Here is a 22,543-nt window from a genome sequence, read left to right on the forward strand (position 1 = left end):
TGCAGGACAGTAGGAGAAATTATTCAAGGCCTTTTAACTTCCCTTCCTGAGGACAGTTCTTGTGGGGAAGGGACTTTTACTGTGATTATTAATGAGATGAGAACAGAGATGACTCTTCATATGCCCAAACTATGTTTCATATCTTAAACCTTAGAAATAGCAGGTTTTAATGAAGTCAGCCACATCCCCTGACCTATGTGTGGGAACTGAGCAGGGCCCAGAATGAGCCAAAGCATCAAAATCACCTATTTGTGTAAGTGACTAGCTTCTATTTCCTTGTTATTTGTCATTTTACTCCATATTGAGGTCAGAATGGTAAAGCTATTATGCAGTATACATTTACATTAGATTATCAAGAAGACAACGGGCAAGGGTGCTGAATCACTCTCATTAGTAATTTCTAAATGCTGAAAATAAATGTGCATGATATATTCTATTCTACATGGATGCATTGTGTTGTATATTCCCTGTCTAGCCATAGCTTTTACTTAATTGATTTCATGTAGGGAATCCTGTGAAATCTCCTTGTAGAAATCTGAAAGATGAAGAAATAATACTTACTTCATTACTAGCTTGTCTTTTTTTTTTTAATTTTATTTATTTATTTATTTGAGAGAGAGAACGAGGGGGAGGGAGAGACAGGGAGAGAGATAAGCAGACCCCCTCCACTGACCAGGGAACCCAATGCAGGGCTGAATTCTGGGATCATGACCTGAGCCACCCAGGTGACCCTCGCTCATCTTCTTCTAAAGGTGTTTGTATGGTGTGATGAGGAGCAAGTGGTCCACACAGTGAATCTTCTGTACAAACTAAAGTAGCAGAGCAGCATGGTTCTGCAAAATGCTTTTGTTTTCTATCAATGTGGTAATGATTCCACACAATTGAAAACTTATTTTTGTAAGCTGGTATTTGGTGTCATTTTGAGGTATATTTTCAGCCATTAATTGTTTGAACTTTTATTATTTCAGAATTAAGGTAGCCTTATTTAGATTCCTTCCTCATCTCCTTTGAGAGTCAACATTTACATGATAATCTGTACATCCATTTACATCTTTTTCTGACTGTCCTTGAGGAAAACAAACAACATCAAAAAGGATTAATTATTTTCCAGTGAAAGCTTATTGTGTGCTGACAATAACTTTATTCCCTTTAATGTCCAAATGAGGAAGATTGATAACTGATAACACTTCTATTGATATTTTCCTGATATGATTCTGTAGCCAAAAAAAACAAAACTTTAATGTCTTTTAGTAAACACTAAAGGGGGAAACCATAGATACATAGAATACAAAGAATTTGGTCTATGTAATGCAAATATATTTCCCATTGTCATTTCTTTTTCTTTTTTTTTTTTTTTTAAGATTTTATTTGTGTATTCATGAGAGACACACAGAGAGAGGCAGACACATAGGCAGAGGGAGAAGCAGGCTTGATCTCAGGACCCCAGGATTACTACCTGAGCCGAAGGCAGACTCTCAACCACTGAACCACCCAAGCGTCGAATATGAACAGTTTAAAACATTAATACTTCCATCCAGACTTTAAGTCTTAGACATTCTTCTATACATTTTACTAGGTCAAAAGCAGCTCAAATATAAACAATTATAATCTTTGGCCATGTAATTGTCAAATGTCACTTATATCTTATTTTATAAAATAAGCTATGTTGTCCTTGTGATTTACTTGATGGCTGGAAGAAAATCAGACATTTTATATACAGCAGGATTTAATGAACCCCTGGAGGCCTAGTTGTGGCTATTTCATAATACAAGTTAAAAATACATTTTTGTTTGTTTTGTAAATTAGAAAGGAGGTGAGAAGATGGAGAGAGACATTATAGTTTGAATTTATAATTAAAAAGCACGGAAGATGATTGAAATAAAGAGATTATTACCAGATGCCCCACCCCACCCCCCAACACCTAGGCAATCTCTTTGTGAGAATTTACCTTGGGTAAATTTGCAATAAAAAAGTGATATTAAAAAGGCATGTAACCACTGTAGCAAGCACAACAACCTTGTGACATCCTGAGAGATTGCAAAAATATTTTCTTTTCCCAAGTTTGCTCCCTTTCTCTTAGAGTGTTTGAAACCAAGGAATATAGCAAATACTGTTATATATTTAGCCTATTCCTTTATGCCTTGCTCGTTTCTTAAATTAATTCATGGGCAATGAATGAGGAGAGGAAAATAAGAGCAACCACAAAACACCCAGGCGATATGATAGTGAATACCACTTCCTAATGCTTACTCCCTACCTAAGAAAATAGCTTTATTTTCTTCTCTCTTGTGCCAAACTTGATTGCATTGAGCAAGAAAGTGGATAGCAAGTCTTTTTTAATGTTGTACTATTAATTTCACCCAACACAACAGGTTCCATTCCTCATTCTTTATAACTTTGGGAGTAAGTGTAGTGTTTTGCTGCTTGTTTACAATATAGTCAGGCAGCAGACACCGTACATAAAAGGTGCTACCTATCACCAAACACATCAAGAATGCCGGAGATTTTTCTACTTTCATCGATAAGACTTTGTTTAGCTGCATACCAAGAAGTTCAATAGGAGCGATGTAAAGCTACCCTGATATTTTTGTATTTTTATCCACTGCATTATTTTGAACCAACACTATATACCTTTAAATGTAGTGTTCATACTTCTTGCTTTACAAGGTCCAAGGATGTCATTGTTAGCTGTCATTAGCTTTGTGTTTCTCGGAAAGGAACATGGTCTCCCGTGGAAATTCTTGACCATCTCTAGCAAATGGAGACCACCTATTCGTTATAAAGAGTGTTATATGTGTTTGATTACCTAGAATGACTTGCCCAGAGATACTCTTTTGGAGAAGTACCAGCACAATGCCCAAAATGCCAGAGGGTGGAAAGTCATGGTCTCGGCAGGGGGAATGACTGGAGTGTTCCTGGAGACAGTGTTTTCGCATGGCTGACATTAATGACAACCCAATGCTACACACTCACTAAATGTTTTCATTTCAGAAGAGCATCAAAACCACGGAGTCCTTTCAAGTCGTCTTCTTTTACTGCGAAACCAGAAACCATGCGAACAACTACTTTCAGTAATAACCTGTGTCCCAGCTACAGGCTGTATTAAACTCCTTGTCGTATAATTTTCTAATTTGTGTGTAGGTAGTTGTAGCAAACAACTTAGTTTATTTCAGAGCATGACATCAGAGAGCATATTTTAATGCAGCGGTGATGGGTAATGAAATCAGAATTTCCACAAAGTATTGTGAGGAGAAATAAAATAGGAGACTCAGAGTTTCCTCCCGAAGTCATTTACGTTATTAGGTAATGAGGCTGATTTTATTTTAACAAATGTACTAGAAGGTATGCTCCCATGTGGACGTTGCCCCTTCAAAGCAATCCACTGGGGAGGCTAAACATCTGTGCCAAAAGTGCTGTCACTGCCAAAAACTAATATGTAATCTCTCTTCTGGAATGGCTTTCCACTCCTTTAGCAATGTTTTAGTGATCTCCATTGTGGCCATTGTTCTTCTGGAAAAGTGACTTTGATTTTTGAAGATAACCAATGGTTAATATGCTGAGTAAGGTAAGAGAAGAAACCAGGGCAAGCTGTTTTTCTTTAAGAACATTCAACAAAGATGACTACAGAGTCACCAACTTGTCTTTATCGGCATGCTGGCCCTGAGCGTGGTTGCCTAAGAAGCCATTCAAAGAAGTTTGTGACAACGACAGCATCGCTACTTTGAAGACCAGTCCTCATTTGGGGTGAGAGAGGCTGGTGCCAGTAATTTTGTGGAAAGAAAATACTGCCATTAATTCTCTTCTTCCGGGTGTACGATAGCCACAAAGAAAACAGAGGACATTCAGAGGCCATCACTGGCGTACACAATGGGTGTCCCCTACCCAGATGCCACCTGCCTCCTGAGAGTGCTTGGTTGCGGCTCTGTCGAATTACTACTAACAAAACCGTAGAGCAAGCAGTGAGTGTGGGAAGCTGGAAGGAGAGAGAAAGAAGGGAAACTCCTAGAATGGTGACTTTCATTGTCATAACCTGATAGTGATCACCGGAGAATTCTGACTTCAGTCCCCAGTTCAGAAATCACTAAGATGCCACCCAGTCTGGTTGTAGGGCAGCTCAGTGCTTTGGCTGCTGGCAACACAGGGGTGGCTGTTTCTGGGCTGGGCAGGCCTCACTGACTCAGCCTTGGGGTTCAGGACTGGGGCATGCCTGGGATTCAATGGAAGCCTTAGTGGGGGTACTGAGGCTTTCCTGGTGAGAAGTGCTTTGGAGAACTAGCTGTGTTTTATCCCATTGTGCGGTTTTGTGTTTTTGCAGCTATAAAAATGGGTCTTCTCTAGGTTTTACTTTTGAAGGATCATGAGATGCTGCTGAAGAATGAGTGCTGCTACCTATTTCCTTATCCCTGTGCCTTTCTCCTAGGGATTGTTTTGACTGCTGCAGTTGGCAGGATAAACAGCCACACGGAGGGAAGCAAGTGGCAGCGTTCCTGGGGAAGCCATTCCTGGATCTGCCATTCATGACCTCAGCAGACCCCTTGGCCTGCTGGCCACTTTTACCCATTGCTGAAGTCTTTGCGATCAATTTCCTCCAGTTTAAACAATTTCTCTCTCTCACTAGACAGACCAACTATTAATTCAAATAACAGTTAATATGAATTTAAGTTCCTAGAGTGTTAACATGCACCGTTGGTTTAGGAAATTTGTTTGTTGGCCCCTGGGGCATTCCATGTTCTCCTTTCTTATTCTCCATTTTTTAAGTTGTCGCTGAATAAAATGTGGATCCTGGCAAAGTCAGCAGGGGTAGAGATGCCACGGGGGCTATCTCTCAGGTTAGGAGGAGAGTGAGAGATTGGGATCCCATGGAACTGAGGGCTCCCCAGCCTCCTGACTCCCGATGGAGATTAGACCGAGGTTGCCAGATTGCCGCTTTCAAGTTTTGATTTTTCTCTAGTTTCTCTTCCTTAAAACCCCATTGAGGAAAGCTCCTGGAATGACACATGTAAAAATCAGAGACCGTTTGAAATCATTTTTATCATTGTTCCTGAGAACCCCCTGCCTTACTGAGGACATTATGTTTTACAAAGTGCCTTGAACTTTCATATAGGTTCTCAAGGAATATTTGTAAAATGATGCCCAAAGAAAACATTCTTTGAAATTAATTGCTAATGTCCAAGTCAAGAAAGACAAATAATAGATGCACTCTAAATGAACTGTACTGTCTAACTGGGCAATGAAATGTGTCCCCCGTGAACACCATTTAGTTCCTCAGACCAGAATTGGGGAAAGGATTGCCCTGTCATAGATGGGAGTAATTCACTCTCAGGAAACATTTTAAAATGGATTGATACTTGTCTGGTAGAGTTACCTGCCTTGCTATTGACAATGATAAATTTTGTGGTAATCAGCTCATCTTGGCTAACTGACAACTCAAGAAGCTGATTCCAAGAACAGGAAACTGGTTTCAATAGAAATATTTGTTTATTTTAGAGGGTGGGGATGGGTAAGGACCGGTCAAACTTATGATTATGTTTTAAAGGATGTTTTGAATGAATAATTCCTCAGAGGTGTTAGCCGTCTTTCTGATTATTGGCAAGTGTGTTTGAGGCATGGCTGGCTTTTTAAACAACATACTAAGTTTATGCGCCTGAAAAAAATCTTGTCCCATTCAGAATTTTCAGTTTGGAAGCCTGCACACTTATTCACATGATTTCTTTCTAAGCCTTAATTCTCTTTTTTGCGCACCCTGTTTCTTGAATTTGCTTTCAGTGACTGCATTGGGTTTCTTTGAATAACAGTGAATTCGGGATCCCTGGGTGGCACAGCAGTTTAGCGCCTGCCTTTGGCCGAGGGCATGATCCTGGAGACCCGGGATCGAATCCCACATCGGGCTCCCAGTGCATGGAGCCTGCTTCTCCCTCTGCCTGTGTCTCTGCCTCTCTCTCTCTCTCTCTCTCTGTGTGACTATCGTAAATAAATAAATAAATTAATTAATTAATTAATTAAAAAAAACCAGTGAATTAAAAATAAAGCGAGGTCTAGGTGAGTAGTTAGGTTGATTTTCCTGGAGCACCTGGGCAGACTCCAGCCACCCCTCTGGGCATGGGTTCCTCAACATCTCACAGGGAAGGCACCTGTATGATGAGATGAAAACACTTTTGTGCTGCCACCAGGACCTGCCTCAGAAGTTTACTTCTGTGTGTCTTAATGGTCCTTGACATGACCTTGAACTTGGCCCTTGCCAATGCCTTCTAATGCCTTTAGACACTTGTTGCTGGGAACCACATTGCTTGAGGTTCTAAAATGCTTTGCTGTTGGAGGTTTTGTTTTGAAAAATAACTGACGGGCAGCCCTGGTGGTGCAGTGGTTTAGTGCTGCCTGCAGCCTGGGGTGTGGTCCTGGAGACCCGGGATCGAGTCCCACGTCGGGCTCCCTGCATGGAGCCTGCTTCTCCCTCTGCCTGTGTCTCTGCCTCTCTCTCTGTGTCTCTCATGAATAAATAAATAAAGTCTTTAAAAAAAAAAAGAAATGACAATGGGAAATATATTTGCATTACTGATGCTCCTAGCCAAGGGCTTTGGTGCTATGGATTTAAAGCAAAAGCACACAATTACTGGTGTTGGGGGGGATATAAACAACCTCCCTCTCTTCCAGGGCTTTCTATGGAAATTGTTTACCATGAAGGGAAAATAATACTTTACTTTCCATCAATACCATGTTAGCATTGTGTTGTTTTGTCTCTTCTATAATGGCATGGTATTGCAAGGAATGCTCTTTGATTGAGAGTAGTAAACATTTGTTTTTAAATAAGGCAAAAAAAAGGAGGGGGCGGGTGGGTAGAAATAAAGTGTTCTAGCTGTGGTAGGAGCTCTGGCAGGACTTTTATTCTGGACTTTGACGAGAACATTTCATTATGTTCCCTTTCCTAAACCAAAATGAGATGAAATAGACAACTTGGTTGCCAGGCAGGCTTCTCTTCCACTTTCTATTACTACTTTTTCCCTGACTAGATGACACCTGCCGAGTTTTGCCATTAAAAAGACGTCCCCCCTGTTGGAGAAATGACAGGTCAACTCGCCCTTAACCATCAAATCACAGTATCATCTAGCAAGACTGAATCGGGGAGACTGTCTGGTGCAACAGTGTACCTAAGCACAGACAAGGGAAGCTGAGCCCAGGAGAAAGATGCTCACAGAGGTTCTCGGGGGTTAGGTAGATTGCACTCACTGACATGTAGTTTTAGAAGCTTCCTAACCCTGTAGCTCAGTCTTTTTGCTATCTCACCACACAGCTCTTAGAAACCTCTCCCACTTCCTCTGCTTACCACCTCTCGAAGATGCCAGGCTTGCCATGGGCTTTACCTAGAAAGTGGGTCGCTGGCATAATATGCACTGGTCTCTTTCAAATCTGCTTTATATCTGTTTACTGTTACTTCTCATCTTAGGCCTTTGCATTAAGAATAAAGCTGCTAGGGGTGCCTGGGTGTCTCAGTCAGTTAAGCATCTGACTCTTGGTTTCTGCTTGGGTCATGATCTCAGGGTCATGGGGCTGAGCCCCTGTGTTGGGCTCTGTGCTCAGCAGGGCGTCTGCTGGAGATTCTCTATCTCTCTCTTCTCTCTCTCTCTGTCTCTCCCTCTGTCTCTCTGTCTTCCCCTCCCTCCCCTTCTGCCCCTCCCCTCTAAACTAAATAAGTAAATCTTAAAAAAAGAAAACACAGAAAGCTGCTGAGGTTTACCATGTCTTTATTTAAAAGGAGTATAATGACCTATCCTTCATTCTTCTGCTAGCTCCCTCAATTCCAGTTACAGCCCTTGCCAGATACTACTGTCCTTAAAACATGCATGGTGATGATGAGGAGGAGTTTACCTTCAAGGTTATACTCAACTCTTTACTTTCTTCTCCTTTTAAAACAGTTTTCACTTTCATCCTTAATTTGTATACCCTGAAGCTAATGTAACAAGATGAAGTGTGCTAGTGGGTTCTGTGTACCCCTTTTGCGTCCCTGGTGGCTAACCATGAGGTTCTCAGCAAGGAATGGTAGGACTTGCAGCTGGATGGACCTGTGTGTGAGCATGTGGCATGTGGCATATGGTGTGTGTGTGTGATGATTTAAGATGGTAGCAGTCATGGGCATTAAAAAGGACCTGCTATTCTGAGCCCAGGCTGTGACAGTAAGATATGCCTGCAGCAGCTGTTAGCAATCAGAGTGTGTTTCCATCTGATGTGAAATGTGCTGCCATCACTTGTGAAGTGGATTTCAAAACCTTGCCACACTGAAGTACCACAGTGTGTGAATGGTGCATTTTTACTGCAAATGAGAAGAATTCACTTATTCCCATGATAATGTCACCCTCACTCACTCAAGCTATCTTAAGTGGCAAAAGCGCACGTGGCCAAATCCTGGGTAGCTGATAGGAGTCTGTGTAAGACAGTCATAGAATATCATCTGAAACATTTGTCTGCAGGCAGAAGCAGCTCCTTGGACTTGGACTACAGGAGCAGAAACTGAAAGTGGAATAAGGACAGTGCCGTGAATCTTCCTATGATAGCGCCACATGATAGCGTCTCATGGCTTTCTTACCTCATCTCTAGTACATGGCTCACATACAAATAGGCAGCTTCAAAATAAACACCCATGATACACTTTTCCTTTTGTTAGGAAAAATGACATTTATTAGGTATTATAGTCTGTAAATTGATGCTTAGTCTGATGTTCAAACCTTCTTAAAATCATTCTGACAATCTCTTAACTTGGTCAGAACATTCCTTCTCCTCCTGCCTCACAACTATGAAATATCCCCAAGGCTCTGCTGCCTTTTACTGTATCTCCCTTTGCTACAAAGCAATAGCTACCAGCTCCTGCTTTCTCCCCATGGGAACAGACATGGAAAAAAGTGTGCTTCAGCTATCAGCAGATATTGTTAACTGTTCTCCAGTTGATTTTATGTAATTAAGAATGGAAATGTTTCTTTAAAAAGCAAGTTTAAAGAGCATACATTTAGAGAGGGAGAAAAAAGTCCTCAGGTCACTTGTCTGGTCATTCCTATGCCTGGCTGAACTGGGTATCTAAGAAAAGCATCATAAAAGATAATTTTTAAAAATACTATTGAACTGCCATTCAGAAATATCTGTGATGTATTTGAAGGCTTAGAACTTGACATATCGGCTATTTAGATGTCGTTGGCTATATCCTGGAAATTAGAGGTAGAGAACCCAGCAGCATCTTTCTTGCAGGAGTTGATCACTAATCCTTCAAGATCTTACAGTCTTAATATGATTAATATGACAATATCTATACTTCTGCTTCTGGCAAGTCTGAATAATTTGCTTATGACTTTTAATAAAAAACAGACCTTTCCCTGGCTTATTGTCCAAAGCTCCATTCTCCCTATTAATTCTATGGAGATTTTGTAAAGTGGGAAATAGCACAGAGGTGAAGGGGGTGATCTGGGCTGTGGAGTAATCCTTTTGACCATAGTCACCCTAGATCTTTGGACCAAGAAAGTTCTGGTGTCACTGACCTATGTTCTCATGACTATGGATGTATTGTCATTTTAGTCCTCTATGGCTTACTATGGAGGGATGTAAATGTATTTCCAAGGCTTAAAGTTAAAAGTTATTTTCAATCTTCTGCCATGAATCCAGACTTGATTTGGTTAGAGAATATTCCTTAAATGACATAATCTACTATTCAATGAATTGTAACTGATCAAAAAACAAAACAAAACAACAATCCAAGCTAATGGAAAGAAGGCAATGGATTCCTTGGCCTGATGAACTTTGATGATGTAACCTGGATTCTTGTTATTTTGACCCACTTCTACACATCTTCATCCAACTGATTTTTGTGATAGCACCATTGGGTGGTGGGGGAGGGGGGGTCATAGCAATTGTACAGTTGGAACTAGCAATCAGTGGCTGACTTCTTAGGTAGGAGATTTTAGCTCTTTAAGGAGTGTTCTGAGGCAAATAGAATGTTTTGATTGATTTATTCAGTAAACTGTGATGCCATACACTAAGCATACAATGGATGAGATTCACATGAAGCCATAGAACCAATAGATTTAAACAAATGTCCTGTTCGTTATAAGATCCATTTCTATGTCAACAGATTGTTCTATCCATGGACTTGAGATTCAATCACCCGGTCTGTTTATTTTTGTAACATTATATGTACCTATTAAGAAAAATAAAAACTTCTAAATTGAAATACCAAGATTGTACAATGAGGATAGCCTGTAGTATGCATAAGCAGGTGTGAAGTTAAGAGAACTGCCAAGTGGAGTGTTAGGTGTGAGAATTGGGGGATAGTTGTGTTAAATAAGATTAATTCATAAAATGCACTAATTCTAATGTTTTTGGTTAAGCAGAAACTAGATAAGATCTTCAGATTTGGTTTGGTTTTAAAGATGTTTTTTCTGTTGTGAACAACAGACTTTGAATGATGAAAGCAAAGAGCTGACCCCATTGCTCTCAAGTGCAAGCGGAGGAAGATTTCACCTAAGTGGGGTGCAGTTGTTCTTGTTTAGGGGAAAAAAGGAATTGGTATCTAGAGTGAGGTTGATCGCTAGAAAAGATTAGATGCAGTTCTGTGCGTCAGTTGACATTTTTTGGCCTAGTATTATCCAGGAGAATGTAGGGGACATACATCTATTGTTGGAAAATAAGTTGTTAGAGGTTTGCCTTGATCATAGTCTAACCACTTAGATCCTTTTTCCTGCTGATGCAAAATGACAGTTAACGTACACTGAGATTCAAGAGAAGAATTTTTATTAGCTATTTCTGATCTCAAGGCCCTAGAAAATCTTAAAGAATTAAGTATTGAAAAAAAAATGTAGTTAATTCTAGAATCTTGGAGGAACCTTACCCCAATTGAGATTAATTGGCCAAATGGCAGTTGCCTTTGTCTTGCTCCCTGATTGCATATAACCCCACACATTCTCAACAAGAAATATGTCTCGCTATTTACAAAGGCAATAGAGAAGTTAGGTTAGGGAAGACAAAACAGAGAAGGCTGTCTGTATTGATAATATTAATGGTATCATCTTTTATTGCATGAGAATTTATTCAGTGTTTGCCTGCTGGATGAATAAAGTGAAGGATTAGGAAGCTACTTCTCTTGCCATTCAAGTATTTTATTCAAGGTTAAGTTGGCTATCAGATAGTTAACCAAAAAGAGGTAAAAAGTCAATTACCTTGATTTAGGTGTTTTGTACATTACTGTGTAGTAGAGGGTTCTAGGTAGAACTGGCTCTAAAAATCAAAGCCATCCACTATTCCTTTCTATAAAAAATCTGTTTCCTTTCTGATTTGATAGAACTTCCCTGTCTAGGGACAGAAGTGCTCTTTTGGATTGGGCTTTTAGCAAAGATATGTATGCATCAGGGAATGTGAGTCAGTTTCTCTGGAAAGCTTAATCTAGTAAGGATAGAAACATATTACAAAGGATTAATATTCAGTTCCCATTGTCAGCACTACCTGTATATTCACAGAAAGCCACATGAGAAGATATGCCTGTCTTCCTTATTCTTCAGAGATTTCCTAGGTACACAGCTAAGCTCTCTCTGAATTCATATAGGGGATTCTGGCCCAGTGTTTTAACTCTTCTTTACCTAAGTTATACATGTATAAAGTCTGAAGGAAATAGCCAAAGTTCCAAAATTCCACTTTTGTCTTATTTTAGATTTAGTTTGCAAATGCTTACTCTCTTAAACTGTTTGAGGTGTGTTTATGTGTATGTATTTTGACAGGTATATGCAATACTTTTTATTAAAAAATCAGTTTTTAAAAAGCTGTTAAATTCTCAGCAGAAACCACAATCAAGTTAAAGACATAGATTTAAATAGTAGGTAAGATACAGGAGTTTTTTGTGGGGATCAGAATAAGGGGCAGGACTTTTTTTTCTTTTAATAGCTGTGATTTGACAAGTTCCTTTGAGTCAGACATCACCTTAATACCAAAACTCAGAGTGTCACCGTGTGAGATGTATGTTTATGGTTTAGCATGTGGGAATCATGCAGTTTCCATGATGCCTCTGCAATACTGCCCAAGCCCTGGTGAAAAGTTTAATTTCCATGACTTTGCTGGTGACAGCTGCTACAGAGAGGTGACTTCTCCATCCATGTGTTCTCTTTTTCTTCAGTTGAGACTAAGATAGTAACATCTGGACCTATTAGTCCCTCAGGAAGGCATTTTGGGAACCAACAATTAAAAAAAAAAAAACTAAGTCTAGCTAGCAGATGAAAATTACAGTTCTGTGTATTTTCTTTATTCTCTTTGTGGAGGAGCCTGTTGTGGGTAGTGAGGGCACAGCGTCCTGGTCCTTGCCAAGAATGATATGCCAAGCTTCCTAAAGCTTCCCATTTATATAAGTCTTTTCATCTTCAAAGAGCTTTGCGAGCATTCATTTACCACCACCTGCCTGGGAGGTAAGAATTATTCCCATTTTATAGACGGAGGAAGTGGAGGTGTAAGTGACTTGCTTGAGGCCACCCAGCGAGTTGAGGGTCAGAGGGAGACTTGGAAGGATTGCCGACTCCACTTCTTAGCTAAATCAGCCTGCAGCTCTTTCTCTCTTGTGTCATTTCCCCTTGGGAGCCTCAGATCGATGATAGCATAAATCTAAAGGCATCAAATAATCCTGAATAGGAAAGAGACACCAAGTCTGTCTTATTTGTGGCTGCCTCTACAATTGAAACTCTGGGAAATCCAGACATAGAGAAGCCATTTCACTCTCCTGAGATTCACTGTCTGCATCTGTAGAATGGGGTTGATAATACCCAATGGCTCACTTCAGAGTTGTTGTGAGCACCAAAATCAAAACAAGCTAACGAGAACAAACACTTTAAAGACTCTTACAGAACTCTGCAAATACCAGACATTATTTGTTGCCAGAAATGACCACCCGGCTGTTGTATCAAAGGGGTAGGGCTTTTCTAATTAGGTGGCTACTTGCTTTGGTGATGTTCAGCGAGGATTACTGAGGATTACGTACTGTTAAGAAAGAATCCAAAATCAGTAGAAGGAAAGACTCTATCAGAGAAACATACTAGTGTTCTGTTTAGTGTATATTCAGTAGACAAAATGGTGGAACAAGTTGATTGTTAATTTGGATAGTATGCAGCTGGAACTCCACCCTCCCCGCCTGTGAGGGTCATTGAACATGCCTGGGCCGTGGAACTTACCTGTGCTGTACACCGAGCCATGCGTCTGGGACAACTGTATGTGCCAGACTGTTCAAAGCCCACAGTCTATGCCCCTCCTACCATGGAGATGTAACGAGAGCTCTCTGCAAAACCTATGGTGGCCTGTGACCTCCAGCAGCAGCCCTGAGAGTGGAGAAAAAGTATGTTGCTCCCTGAATTGTTCACCGCTTGTACACACAGTACCTTTGCACATTACAAAGAAGGCACCACCCCTGCAGATGGTTTGTAAAAGAGGTGCTTATCTGGGCAAATTGAAGCAAGGCTCCCTTACCCTGGGCTGTTAGAGCCACTCTGCAGCCCACTCAACAGCCAGGTGAATTTCAGCCCCTTCTTCTGTCCCCTCAGCTGGAGCCCCAGTTACAGGGCACAGTGCCCTTGAAACTAGGAGGTGGCCAGACCCCGAGGGGGCAGAGAAATCCAGAAGCCAGGAGCTTTGAAAGCCCCTCCAGGTAAGCAGGTGAAGCCTATGCCACTCTCTCCCAGCCGGCCTTGACATGCAGGCTCGGCGACCGTCCAGGCAGCTGGAGAAGGCTTTAATACCCCAGCAGTTTTAAACTGGGGATAAAATAAAGTGACTAATCCATAAAAGTCTCAAGCCATTTTGCTGAAAATAAAATCAAATGCCTTAGGGTTTTTCTTTTTAATCTTTATTGGTTTTTCTGCTTGCAAAAGTAATACATGCTGGTTGTAAAAAAACTCCAACATTGGAGGAATATGTAACATAGCAAGTGAAAAGTCTTCCATATTCTCAGCCCTCCAGAAGAAAGACTGTCAACAGATTGGTGTAAAAAATAGTTGTTTCAGGGTTTTGGTTTTTTTTGTTTGTTTGTTTGTTTAAAGCAGTAGTTCTCGACAGTTTTTGCAAGACACACAAATTGCATAACATTCATCTGTGTCACATACTCTCATGGGTGTACCCAAGGTTTGGCCATTTCCTGGCAAGCTAACAGTAACCCTGCCCTGTTTGGTCCAATTCAAGAAAGTATATGGTTATGCAAGTGAGCTAGGATGAAAGATATTATTGGGGTAACTGTAGGTCCCTATTAGTTTATTTTTTATATGAACCAATAAAAATTTTATATTTTTTTTACTATTATTAGTAACAAATTCCTTGGGACATATACCACAGCTGATCGCAATATACTGCTGGGGTGTAGCAGTTAAGTGCCAATGTTGTAAAGGATTGCAGTGGTAGCTGGTATGAACTGCCTGTCATATTATTTGGAGGATAAGCAGCTTTTCTCTATCCCCACTTTGGAAAGAGCTTAAAGTCTGGAGAAAAGAATTTCATTCCGCTATAAGGCAGGATTTCTTATCAACAATAACAATAATAATAACTACTATTTATTGAGTGCCAAATATTTCTAAGAACTTTGTGATGTGCATATATATATATATATATACAGAGAATACATATATAAAACAATCATTTATGTGCTACATTTATACACGTATCACTGAATCTTCAAATATGAAATGGAGCCTCAGAGAGGTTAAGTAACTTGCCCAGGCCTTAAGAATTGTTACATGTTGGTGTCAGTCATCCTAAGATCAGAAACTGTACTTGGAATTTTATAAAATGGAGAAGAATGGTCTAGAAGGTCGATGATTGCTTGCAGTTATAAAGTACTAATAAGGTAACTCCCAGAAAGATATCTTGACATCAGTTCTGTAGTTCTGCAAGTTTAAACAAATTATTTGTGTTGTGTCCTGTGCATCCTTGGTTAATGGTGGCATACCAATAGCAGTCTGTTCCTGGTGTTCTTGATGTTGTTATTGGAGCAATTTAGCTCAGCTGTGTGAAGTAAGGTGGGAAAAGGGAAAAAGAGCTATTGAACTAAACAAAAAGACAATGTGTCCAAATCCCAGCCTTACCTCATCCTAGCTCTCTGACTTTGGGGAAGTTGTATAGGCTCTCTGAGCTTCCATTTCGTCTTCTGAAAAATGCAGATGATGATAATGATGGTACCACGTACCTCACTGGGTGTCAGAGGAATGGATATAATGCCTAACACATTATAGACCCAAATACGTGTTGCATATTATTGGTTATGATAAATCCATTAGATTATCATGATATCACCTTTCATGCATAAAATGGGTACAACTCTTGTACAATTGTATTTTTTAATTCTCTGGGAGAATGGGTATTTTTCTCTGGACCAAGATATCTCCCCAAAAGTCCTAAGGAATAAATGAGGTGTTAAGAATGCCATTGTCCATTTTCTTGTCCCTTTTATATTTAGAAGTAAAAACCCAACCTTTTATAGAAGTACAATGCTAAATGACAGCCCAGCCCAAGGACCACTTGGCTAATTAGCACACTTGCATTCCAGGATTTCCTGACTCCCCGCTGCCACTTGTTGTCGGCTCCTTGAAACTGCAGAAATTTGCCTCTGCAGGTGTGGAGAGCGTGCTTGAATTACTTAGGGTGCATGAGAGAGCAAATTATTTAGGCAATAGAGCTGAAAATGTGGGCAAATTAGAATTTTTCATAGCAAGATTGTGCATTGTTAAGCCAATTCATGATTATATGTGTGCATCTTGCTTCAGATATTCTGCTACACAATAAACCTCTTTGCTGCAATGAATATGTATGTGGACTAATTTAATCAATATACTTGTGACAGTAGTGATGTCTGACAGAACTCATCCTTTGAAATTCTGGCTGAGTTAATGTGTGCAGTATATATATGGGCCAAGACTCATAATTTGTGTTAAAAGAAGATTATTTTGAAAAGACACAACACTGCCTGTTAGAAAATGAAAAAGCCCGAGGGATAGAAAGCAAAGGGCAAAGGGATTTTTGTCCTCTTCTCTCTTCTTGGTCTGAAAACTCAAATTTAAGGAACTAAACTGCTTTCCTTTTGAAAAAAAATATTGCAAGGCCTTTTTTTCCTCATTGATACATTTGAATTCTGTAAATTGACTAAAAGGTGGAGGGAAGTGGCTTTAATGCATTGTTGGATTAAATGGAAGGTTGAGTAAGTGCCCTGGTCCAGTCTGCAAATGTTTGCTTTCTGGAAATATCAACACATGTGATCAGATCACATTCAGAGAGTTTGCTTTTCAGAGCAGGTGGGTTTTAATCATTTCCTAAAGAGCACTTGCAACTGAAATTGTCTTTGGAGATAAGAGAGCCAACCCAGAGGGTAGGCTAGTAGAATAGTTTGATCTGACCAATCAGAATACTTGAACTTTGCTTTGGAGAACCCTCCTATCACTGTACCATGAGATTCCTGGTGAAGCTTTTCTAATTCCCAGTCTTTAGCCAACACTGTCCACTGGAACTAAGCACAAACACAGTGAGGGTCAAAGATCTAGGCAAATGGCCCCTATTTGAAAATACAGATCAATCTACAGTGAGTCCATTCATACTAAGCAAATTGGCCTCCATAAATCATGTGAAATATGTCTCAGCTTGAGTGCCCTCCAGATCTGAAGCCCCTGGAAGCTGATGCAAGGCTGAGTTTGGGAGCCTGACTCAGGCCAACAGTCCTATGCGGTAGTTGGCACTAAACTCTAGGTCTGTGCTACAGTGACTCTCCTGCCTTCCCCTCCACCCCCACCCCCTGCCCCTGCAGCCGGGCCATGAGTCATTCCAAGGGTCAGAATGCCAGGCCAGGATCCCAGGGCCACCCCCATCATGACGAGACTCCTCCATGCCAGACCTCCATATCACTTGCAGGATTACAAGGAGCCATTGGCAAACATTTTGGTCCTGCCTTAAATATCATCATTTCACTTCTCATGCATAATCCACTATGAACCCAGGCAGAATGAACAGCAATACATTACTCTCCATTTGATCTGGATAGTTTTATTCAGCGTTCCCGATATGGTCTGCCCAGGGCCTTCATACCGTATAAAAAACTAAACAGATGTACTTGATCTCTCCATTGTTAAGCTGGAAGGAAGGTAACTCTTGAAAGTCCCAGGTTCAGCACTGAGGTTGCTTTAATTACCTCAGGTCGTTTTGATGCCGAGTTGAACTACAAGGATTTAGTGAAGTTTGTGTCTGATTTCTGTGATTACGGCTTGAGGTAAGACATAAGCAGAAGCTGCTCGGTGTCGGTCTTTTTATTTCACGTATAAATTTTGTTTAATAGATGGCCCAGGTACTTTGTGTTGCCTAATTATTCTATTCCTTAGGGGTTGGGGTGGGAGAGGCTGGTTCTCATTACAGACTAGTTAATTCCTGTGGGAAAATCCAGGCCATCACTCTCAGTTGATATCACCTTTCAGAATGTCTGTACCGCCACTTGGGTTTTGTGTCTCAAAAATGTTGGCTGTAACTCTCTCTCAAGCTGCAGACAACATGTGACACAAAACTTGGCCTTGACTATATTAAAAATATTGGAGGGGCCATAAATACGAAGCGTGATTAGAGTTTGGATTTCATAAAGAATTTCCTTGAAGGAATCAAGCCACTAAGGTGAGGCAGACTTAGAAATTATCGTCTTTGTTAAATGTGACCTTATAACACATTAAACTGCATAACTCAGAATAGACAGTATACAAAGACACCATTACTGAGGTATTGGAAAATTTATCCATTACAGAAAATATATTGGATGTAAGATTTTGAACAGTCTCTAACTCTGGACAATGAAGCTCAGTATGTCAACACTAAAAGTGATTGACATGAGGGGTGCCTGGGTGGCATAGTTGGTTAAGCATCTGACTCTTGGTTTCCACTCAGGTCATGTTCCCAGGGTCATGAGGTCAAGCCCCGCATCAGGCTTGGTGCTCAGGGTAGTCTGCTTAAGTCTCTTTCTTTCTCTCCCCTTCCCCACTGCACTTACTCACACACACACATACACACACACACACACACTCTCTCCCTCTCCCCCTGCCACTCTCTAAAATAAATAAATAAATCTTAAAAGAAAAAGTGATTGATGTGTAAAGGACTCTTCCTCTAGAATAGTTTGCACTCCCAAAAAGTCACTGCAGTACTTGTACTAGTCCTCTTGAAAGGAAGTTAGCAGGTACACATGGTTTATAATGAGGTCAAATCCAGTAATTTATTATATGCTATTTCTGAGTATTGAATGCAAGTGTCATATCAAATCCAAAGTAAGTGGTGGTGGAAATTATTCCAGGATATGGGATTACGCTGGAAGAAAGAGCAGGCTGTGTGTATGTGTGTCTTACTTATATTGTGCAACATATTCCTTGAATAAGTCATTGCTTTGTATAAAGCATGTGGCCTAGGGAGGGGCCATATGAAAATGAAGTATATTTTTGCTCTTACAATTGTGTTTGTGTGTGTGATTTAGCAATCTGACATGATATCCATTGTGAAAACCATGGAAAATAAAACTTAGCATAATAGAACATTCCGTATAAACTGGTGAACATTGCTATTCTGTATATACAGCTCAGTATTGGTCTTTATTTCATATATAAATTCTATTTAATAAGTGGGCCAAGAACTCTGTTTCACCGAATTACTCCTTAGGTTATTTTTTAAATCCTTAATTATGTTCTTTCCAACCAACCATACTCAAGGTATATTGTGTTTGCTGAGAAATGTGCTTTGTCATATTTGAGAACATGGGTATAATATTTATTAGTCATTGGGTGGTCTTCCATATGAGGCATCTTCATGGAAATCAGTGGAATAGAAGCATATGCATGGTGTACAAGGCAATCAGTTTCCAACATCAAGAACTCAGAAGCTACATATACTATTCATTAGGATTCACCATTATTAAATTCAGATAGGATATTAACTTTATGGTTGAAAGGTTTTGATCATACACAAATGGACTAATTTTTTAACACATGGAAACTACATTAATTAAAAAAGATTAAGGCATTCTTAACTTGCCATCCTATGTAACTTATTAATATTTTGAATTGAATCATTTTCCTAAGTAGTCTTGACTTTCTGGAGTATGTTTTTTTTCCCTACCAGTGGAGCTACAATGCTCAGCCAAGACAGATTTATGACCTTTTAAAAATAATGATGGAAAATGAGATCGGAGGAAACATTTTAGTATCTGCTTTGCTCTGAGGCCTAAACTGCGAGCTCTCCAGTTCTTGAAGGCTTTGAAATGCTGATTCCAGTCTTCTTGTGGGTTCTTAAACACCTTCTCAAATGACCCATTTTAATAACCCGAAAGCTATTATATAACGAGCAGCCATAATTTAGTCCAGGGCTCTAGGGGGACCCTCACAGTTCAGCAATGAATAGTTAATGCAGTATAATGTTTAGCAGGTTATTAGTTTTCACTATACAAATGCTGATCAGGGAACGCTTTTATAAGGTGTTTAAAAGAAAATGTAATTAACTGGTTGCGTGCTTCTGTTGCAGCTCAAATTGAAATTATTCCTTGCAAGATCTGTGGAGACAAATCATCAGGAATCCATTATGGTGTCATTACATGTGAAGGCTGCAAGGTAAGCCTTTTTAATTGTTGTTGTTGTTTCTGTTAATGTTAGAACGTATCTTTGTGATGTTACTTCTACTATGTCTAAAGATTCAACTTCTCAGCATTTTGAGTGATGACAAATGATAGAACAGAATAAACATTTCGGTGTTAAATTTCAATTAAGAAAGTCATATGTATTTTCATGTCTTCCATCAAAATAACAGGAGGCTAGAGAAAAGTATTTGAGCATTTTCCTGAGTTGTCACTTCCAATCCTAGAATTGATTGAACTGATGAAAAATCCCTTTGGTTATCTTTTTTAAAAGAGAAGTGACTCTGGATTTCTGTGGTGTCCCTGTTTGAAGCTTTGTAAGAAGGTATTTCCAATAGTTTAATCGGGATGTGATTGAAAGTCCTTATTGTTGGCACACGTATGTTGATACATCTGGCTAAATTCTGGCAAAGCCGTTGGAAAGAACTGGGTTCTGGTTCCAGTGCCACCACGTGTCCCTCTTGTTGTAGGCTTGTCTTAATCTTTTAGTGACTCAGTGTCTTGATCTGTAAAGTGGGTGTGACACCTTTTCTTCCTACCCCTTAGAACTATTCTCAGGATAGAATTAAAACCTGTAAGTAAAAGTGCTTATAAACTGTAAAGTGCTATTTAAATCTAAATATCATCATTCCTCTGGCTGTTGTTACTATTTTGATTATTACTGATCCTGATCGAGGGTAATATGTGCACGCACATGGATAACGTGGGAATGGGAATAGAGATGTTTATCCTAATCATTCTAGGCCTCCAAACCCAGATTGCCTCTGTTATTCAGATTTCAATTTATTAAGATTTAAATCCTCCTGCTTATATTGGAAGGGCCTTGAGACAGCTTACAGGATAAAACAGTGCAAAATAAACAGGCGAGAAGCTATTTAAACATGCAGACAGCCTCTGAGACCGTTGATTGCCACGGAACCAGGCCTGAATCAGCCCTGAGGCATTTTTGAGGCCGAGGCAAAAAAATAAAATCCACGAATGTGGTTAGCTTTCCTTCAGTGAAATTAGAAAATATAATGACATAAAATACAAAATCACCTTCAGACACAAATAACTACTGAGAGACTTCAGGGAAATTTGCCTTGTAATTTCCTTAAGTCTTTGTTTGACTGTTAATCATTGTAACATGTGCTGCTTTGTACATGTACAGATGCTTCATATTGATCCCATCTTGGTGACGCCTGAGCTTTCTGCATACCGCCAAACACACTTTTTTCTTGGTAATCACCTGCCTTTTAGGAATAGGGGCTTTCTGCTCAAAGGGGATTTTGAATTCTTCATCTTTAGAACAACCCTCAAGTCCTCAGGTTCTAGATTACCAAGAAAAAAAAAAATATGTCCTCTTACTTCCCTCAGTTTGCCCTCCCTCAAAATTAATCAATTAAGTAAATAAAAGTAAACAAAATGAAATCAACTGCCTGGCTAATGCCATCCCAGGATTTAAGGGAGCGTGATCTGCCTGTGACACCTGTCATCCCATTGACTTTCAGAGTTAATTCAGCTGAAGTGGCTGGGCACCTGTCACACTTGACCCTCACCCGCTCTGTGTTCAAACGTTCTCGTCCCAGTTCAAGATGACACAGCCTTTCTTGGTGAAGGATATACAGGCAGCAGTGCCCTCCTACCAGAAGTTCCAAGCAAACTTGACTCTGTACATGTATATCACCTACTTATTTTCTTCCTTTTTTAAAAGATCTTATTTATTTGAGAGAGAATGAAAGCATGAGCAGAGATCCAGGGCAGAAGGAGAAGCAGACTCAGTGCTGAGCAGGGAACCCAACTCGGGGCTCCATCCTTGGACCCTGGGATCATGACCTGAGCTGAAGGCAGACGCTTAACTGACTGAGCCATATAGTCACCCCTCACCTAGTTATTTTCTTAAGTGGACAGTGTCCTGGGCATTAGCTACGTGTGCTTTCATTCTGCCTGAGAAATTGGCCACTCTCTGAGTCTTTTAGTAATACCATGCGTGGTTTTACGTGCCAACTAAAGTGAGCATCTCAGAACAGCATCTGAGGCAGGACCAGGGTGGAGGTGAGGGCTACTTCCCGTGAAATACACAACAGTTCAGAAGGTTCATGAACAACATGCTGTTCAATAAAATCTGAATTGTCTGAGAACCACTGGCTTTACATAGGCAGAAACAATGTGTGTTTTCTTTTACCCCCACTGTTTATTTATGACGAAAATTAAAGCAATGAGAAAATAAAGGGCAGCTATTATTTTATCGTTGTTATTTTTCTAGATTCCCTCCCAGATCTTGTATAGCCTCGATGCCAAAGTGTATTTTGGCTATCTGTGGTTCTGTTCTTCTGTCCTATTGACTTTACACAATGGAAATCACAAAACAAACAATTAAAACTTAATTTTATTAACATATTGGGCCTAGGCCCAGCCTGGGACCTATACAATGGTATGTGTTTATATTTGATGCATATAGTATTTGCTCTGCAATTACAGTTTCCCTCTGCTATAATTAATAGTTTCACTTCTGGCTGTGGTGAAGTCAAGAGATTTCTGTTTTTGCCGTTGATGTTAATGATTTGTCATGCTCTAACCAGGTGAGGGTGGTTATAGCATCATAAATTATAAATAATTTATCTCTGTGATAGGATCACTAGACATACGGAAAATTTCTAATTACATATATAAATAGATATCTGATGGAAAGAAAGTGACTCAGTCATTTTCTGAGCTAATCATTTTGTGAAGGTATTTTAAATTGCATTTTAAAGTCAGCCACCTGAAACCATAAGAAACAAAAGGACGTATTTCATTGCTGAAATGATTATTTTACCACATATTTGTTCAGGTAAGCATTGTACATAAATAGCAAAAATGATGCAAGTTTGGTAGCTCTTTTCTCTAGTTCCTGGATATTCCCAGCCCACCCTCACCAAGTCTCCTTTG

The 22,543-nt window shown here is 39.9% G+C and overlaps 1 protein-coding gene across 2 annotated transcripts in view; it reads left to right on the top strand.

The window, feature by feature from the left end:
- The window catches only part of RORA (RAR related orphan receptor A), a 702,197-nt gene that overhangs the window by 647,402 nt on the left and 32,252 nt on the right, over positions 1 to 22,543 (top strand). For both annotated transcript variants that reach the window (XM_041741549.1, XM_041741557.1), the window contains one exon: positions 19,525 to 19,610. In XM_041741549.1, coding sequence (XP_041597483.1) covers positions 19,525 to 19,610 — 86 coding nt within the window. The remainder of the gene's footprint in view (positions 1 to 19,524; positions 19,611 to 22,543) is intronic.

The sequence above is a fragment of the Vulpes lagopus genome, chromosome 2 (genome assembly GCF_018345385.1).
Source record: "Vulpes lagopus strain Blue_001 chromosome 2, ASM1834538v1, whole genome shotgun sequence".
NCBI lineage: Eukaryota > Metazoa > Chordata > Mammalia > Carnivora > Canidae > Vulpes > Vulpes lagopus.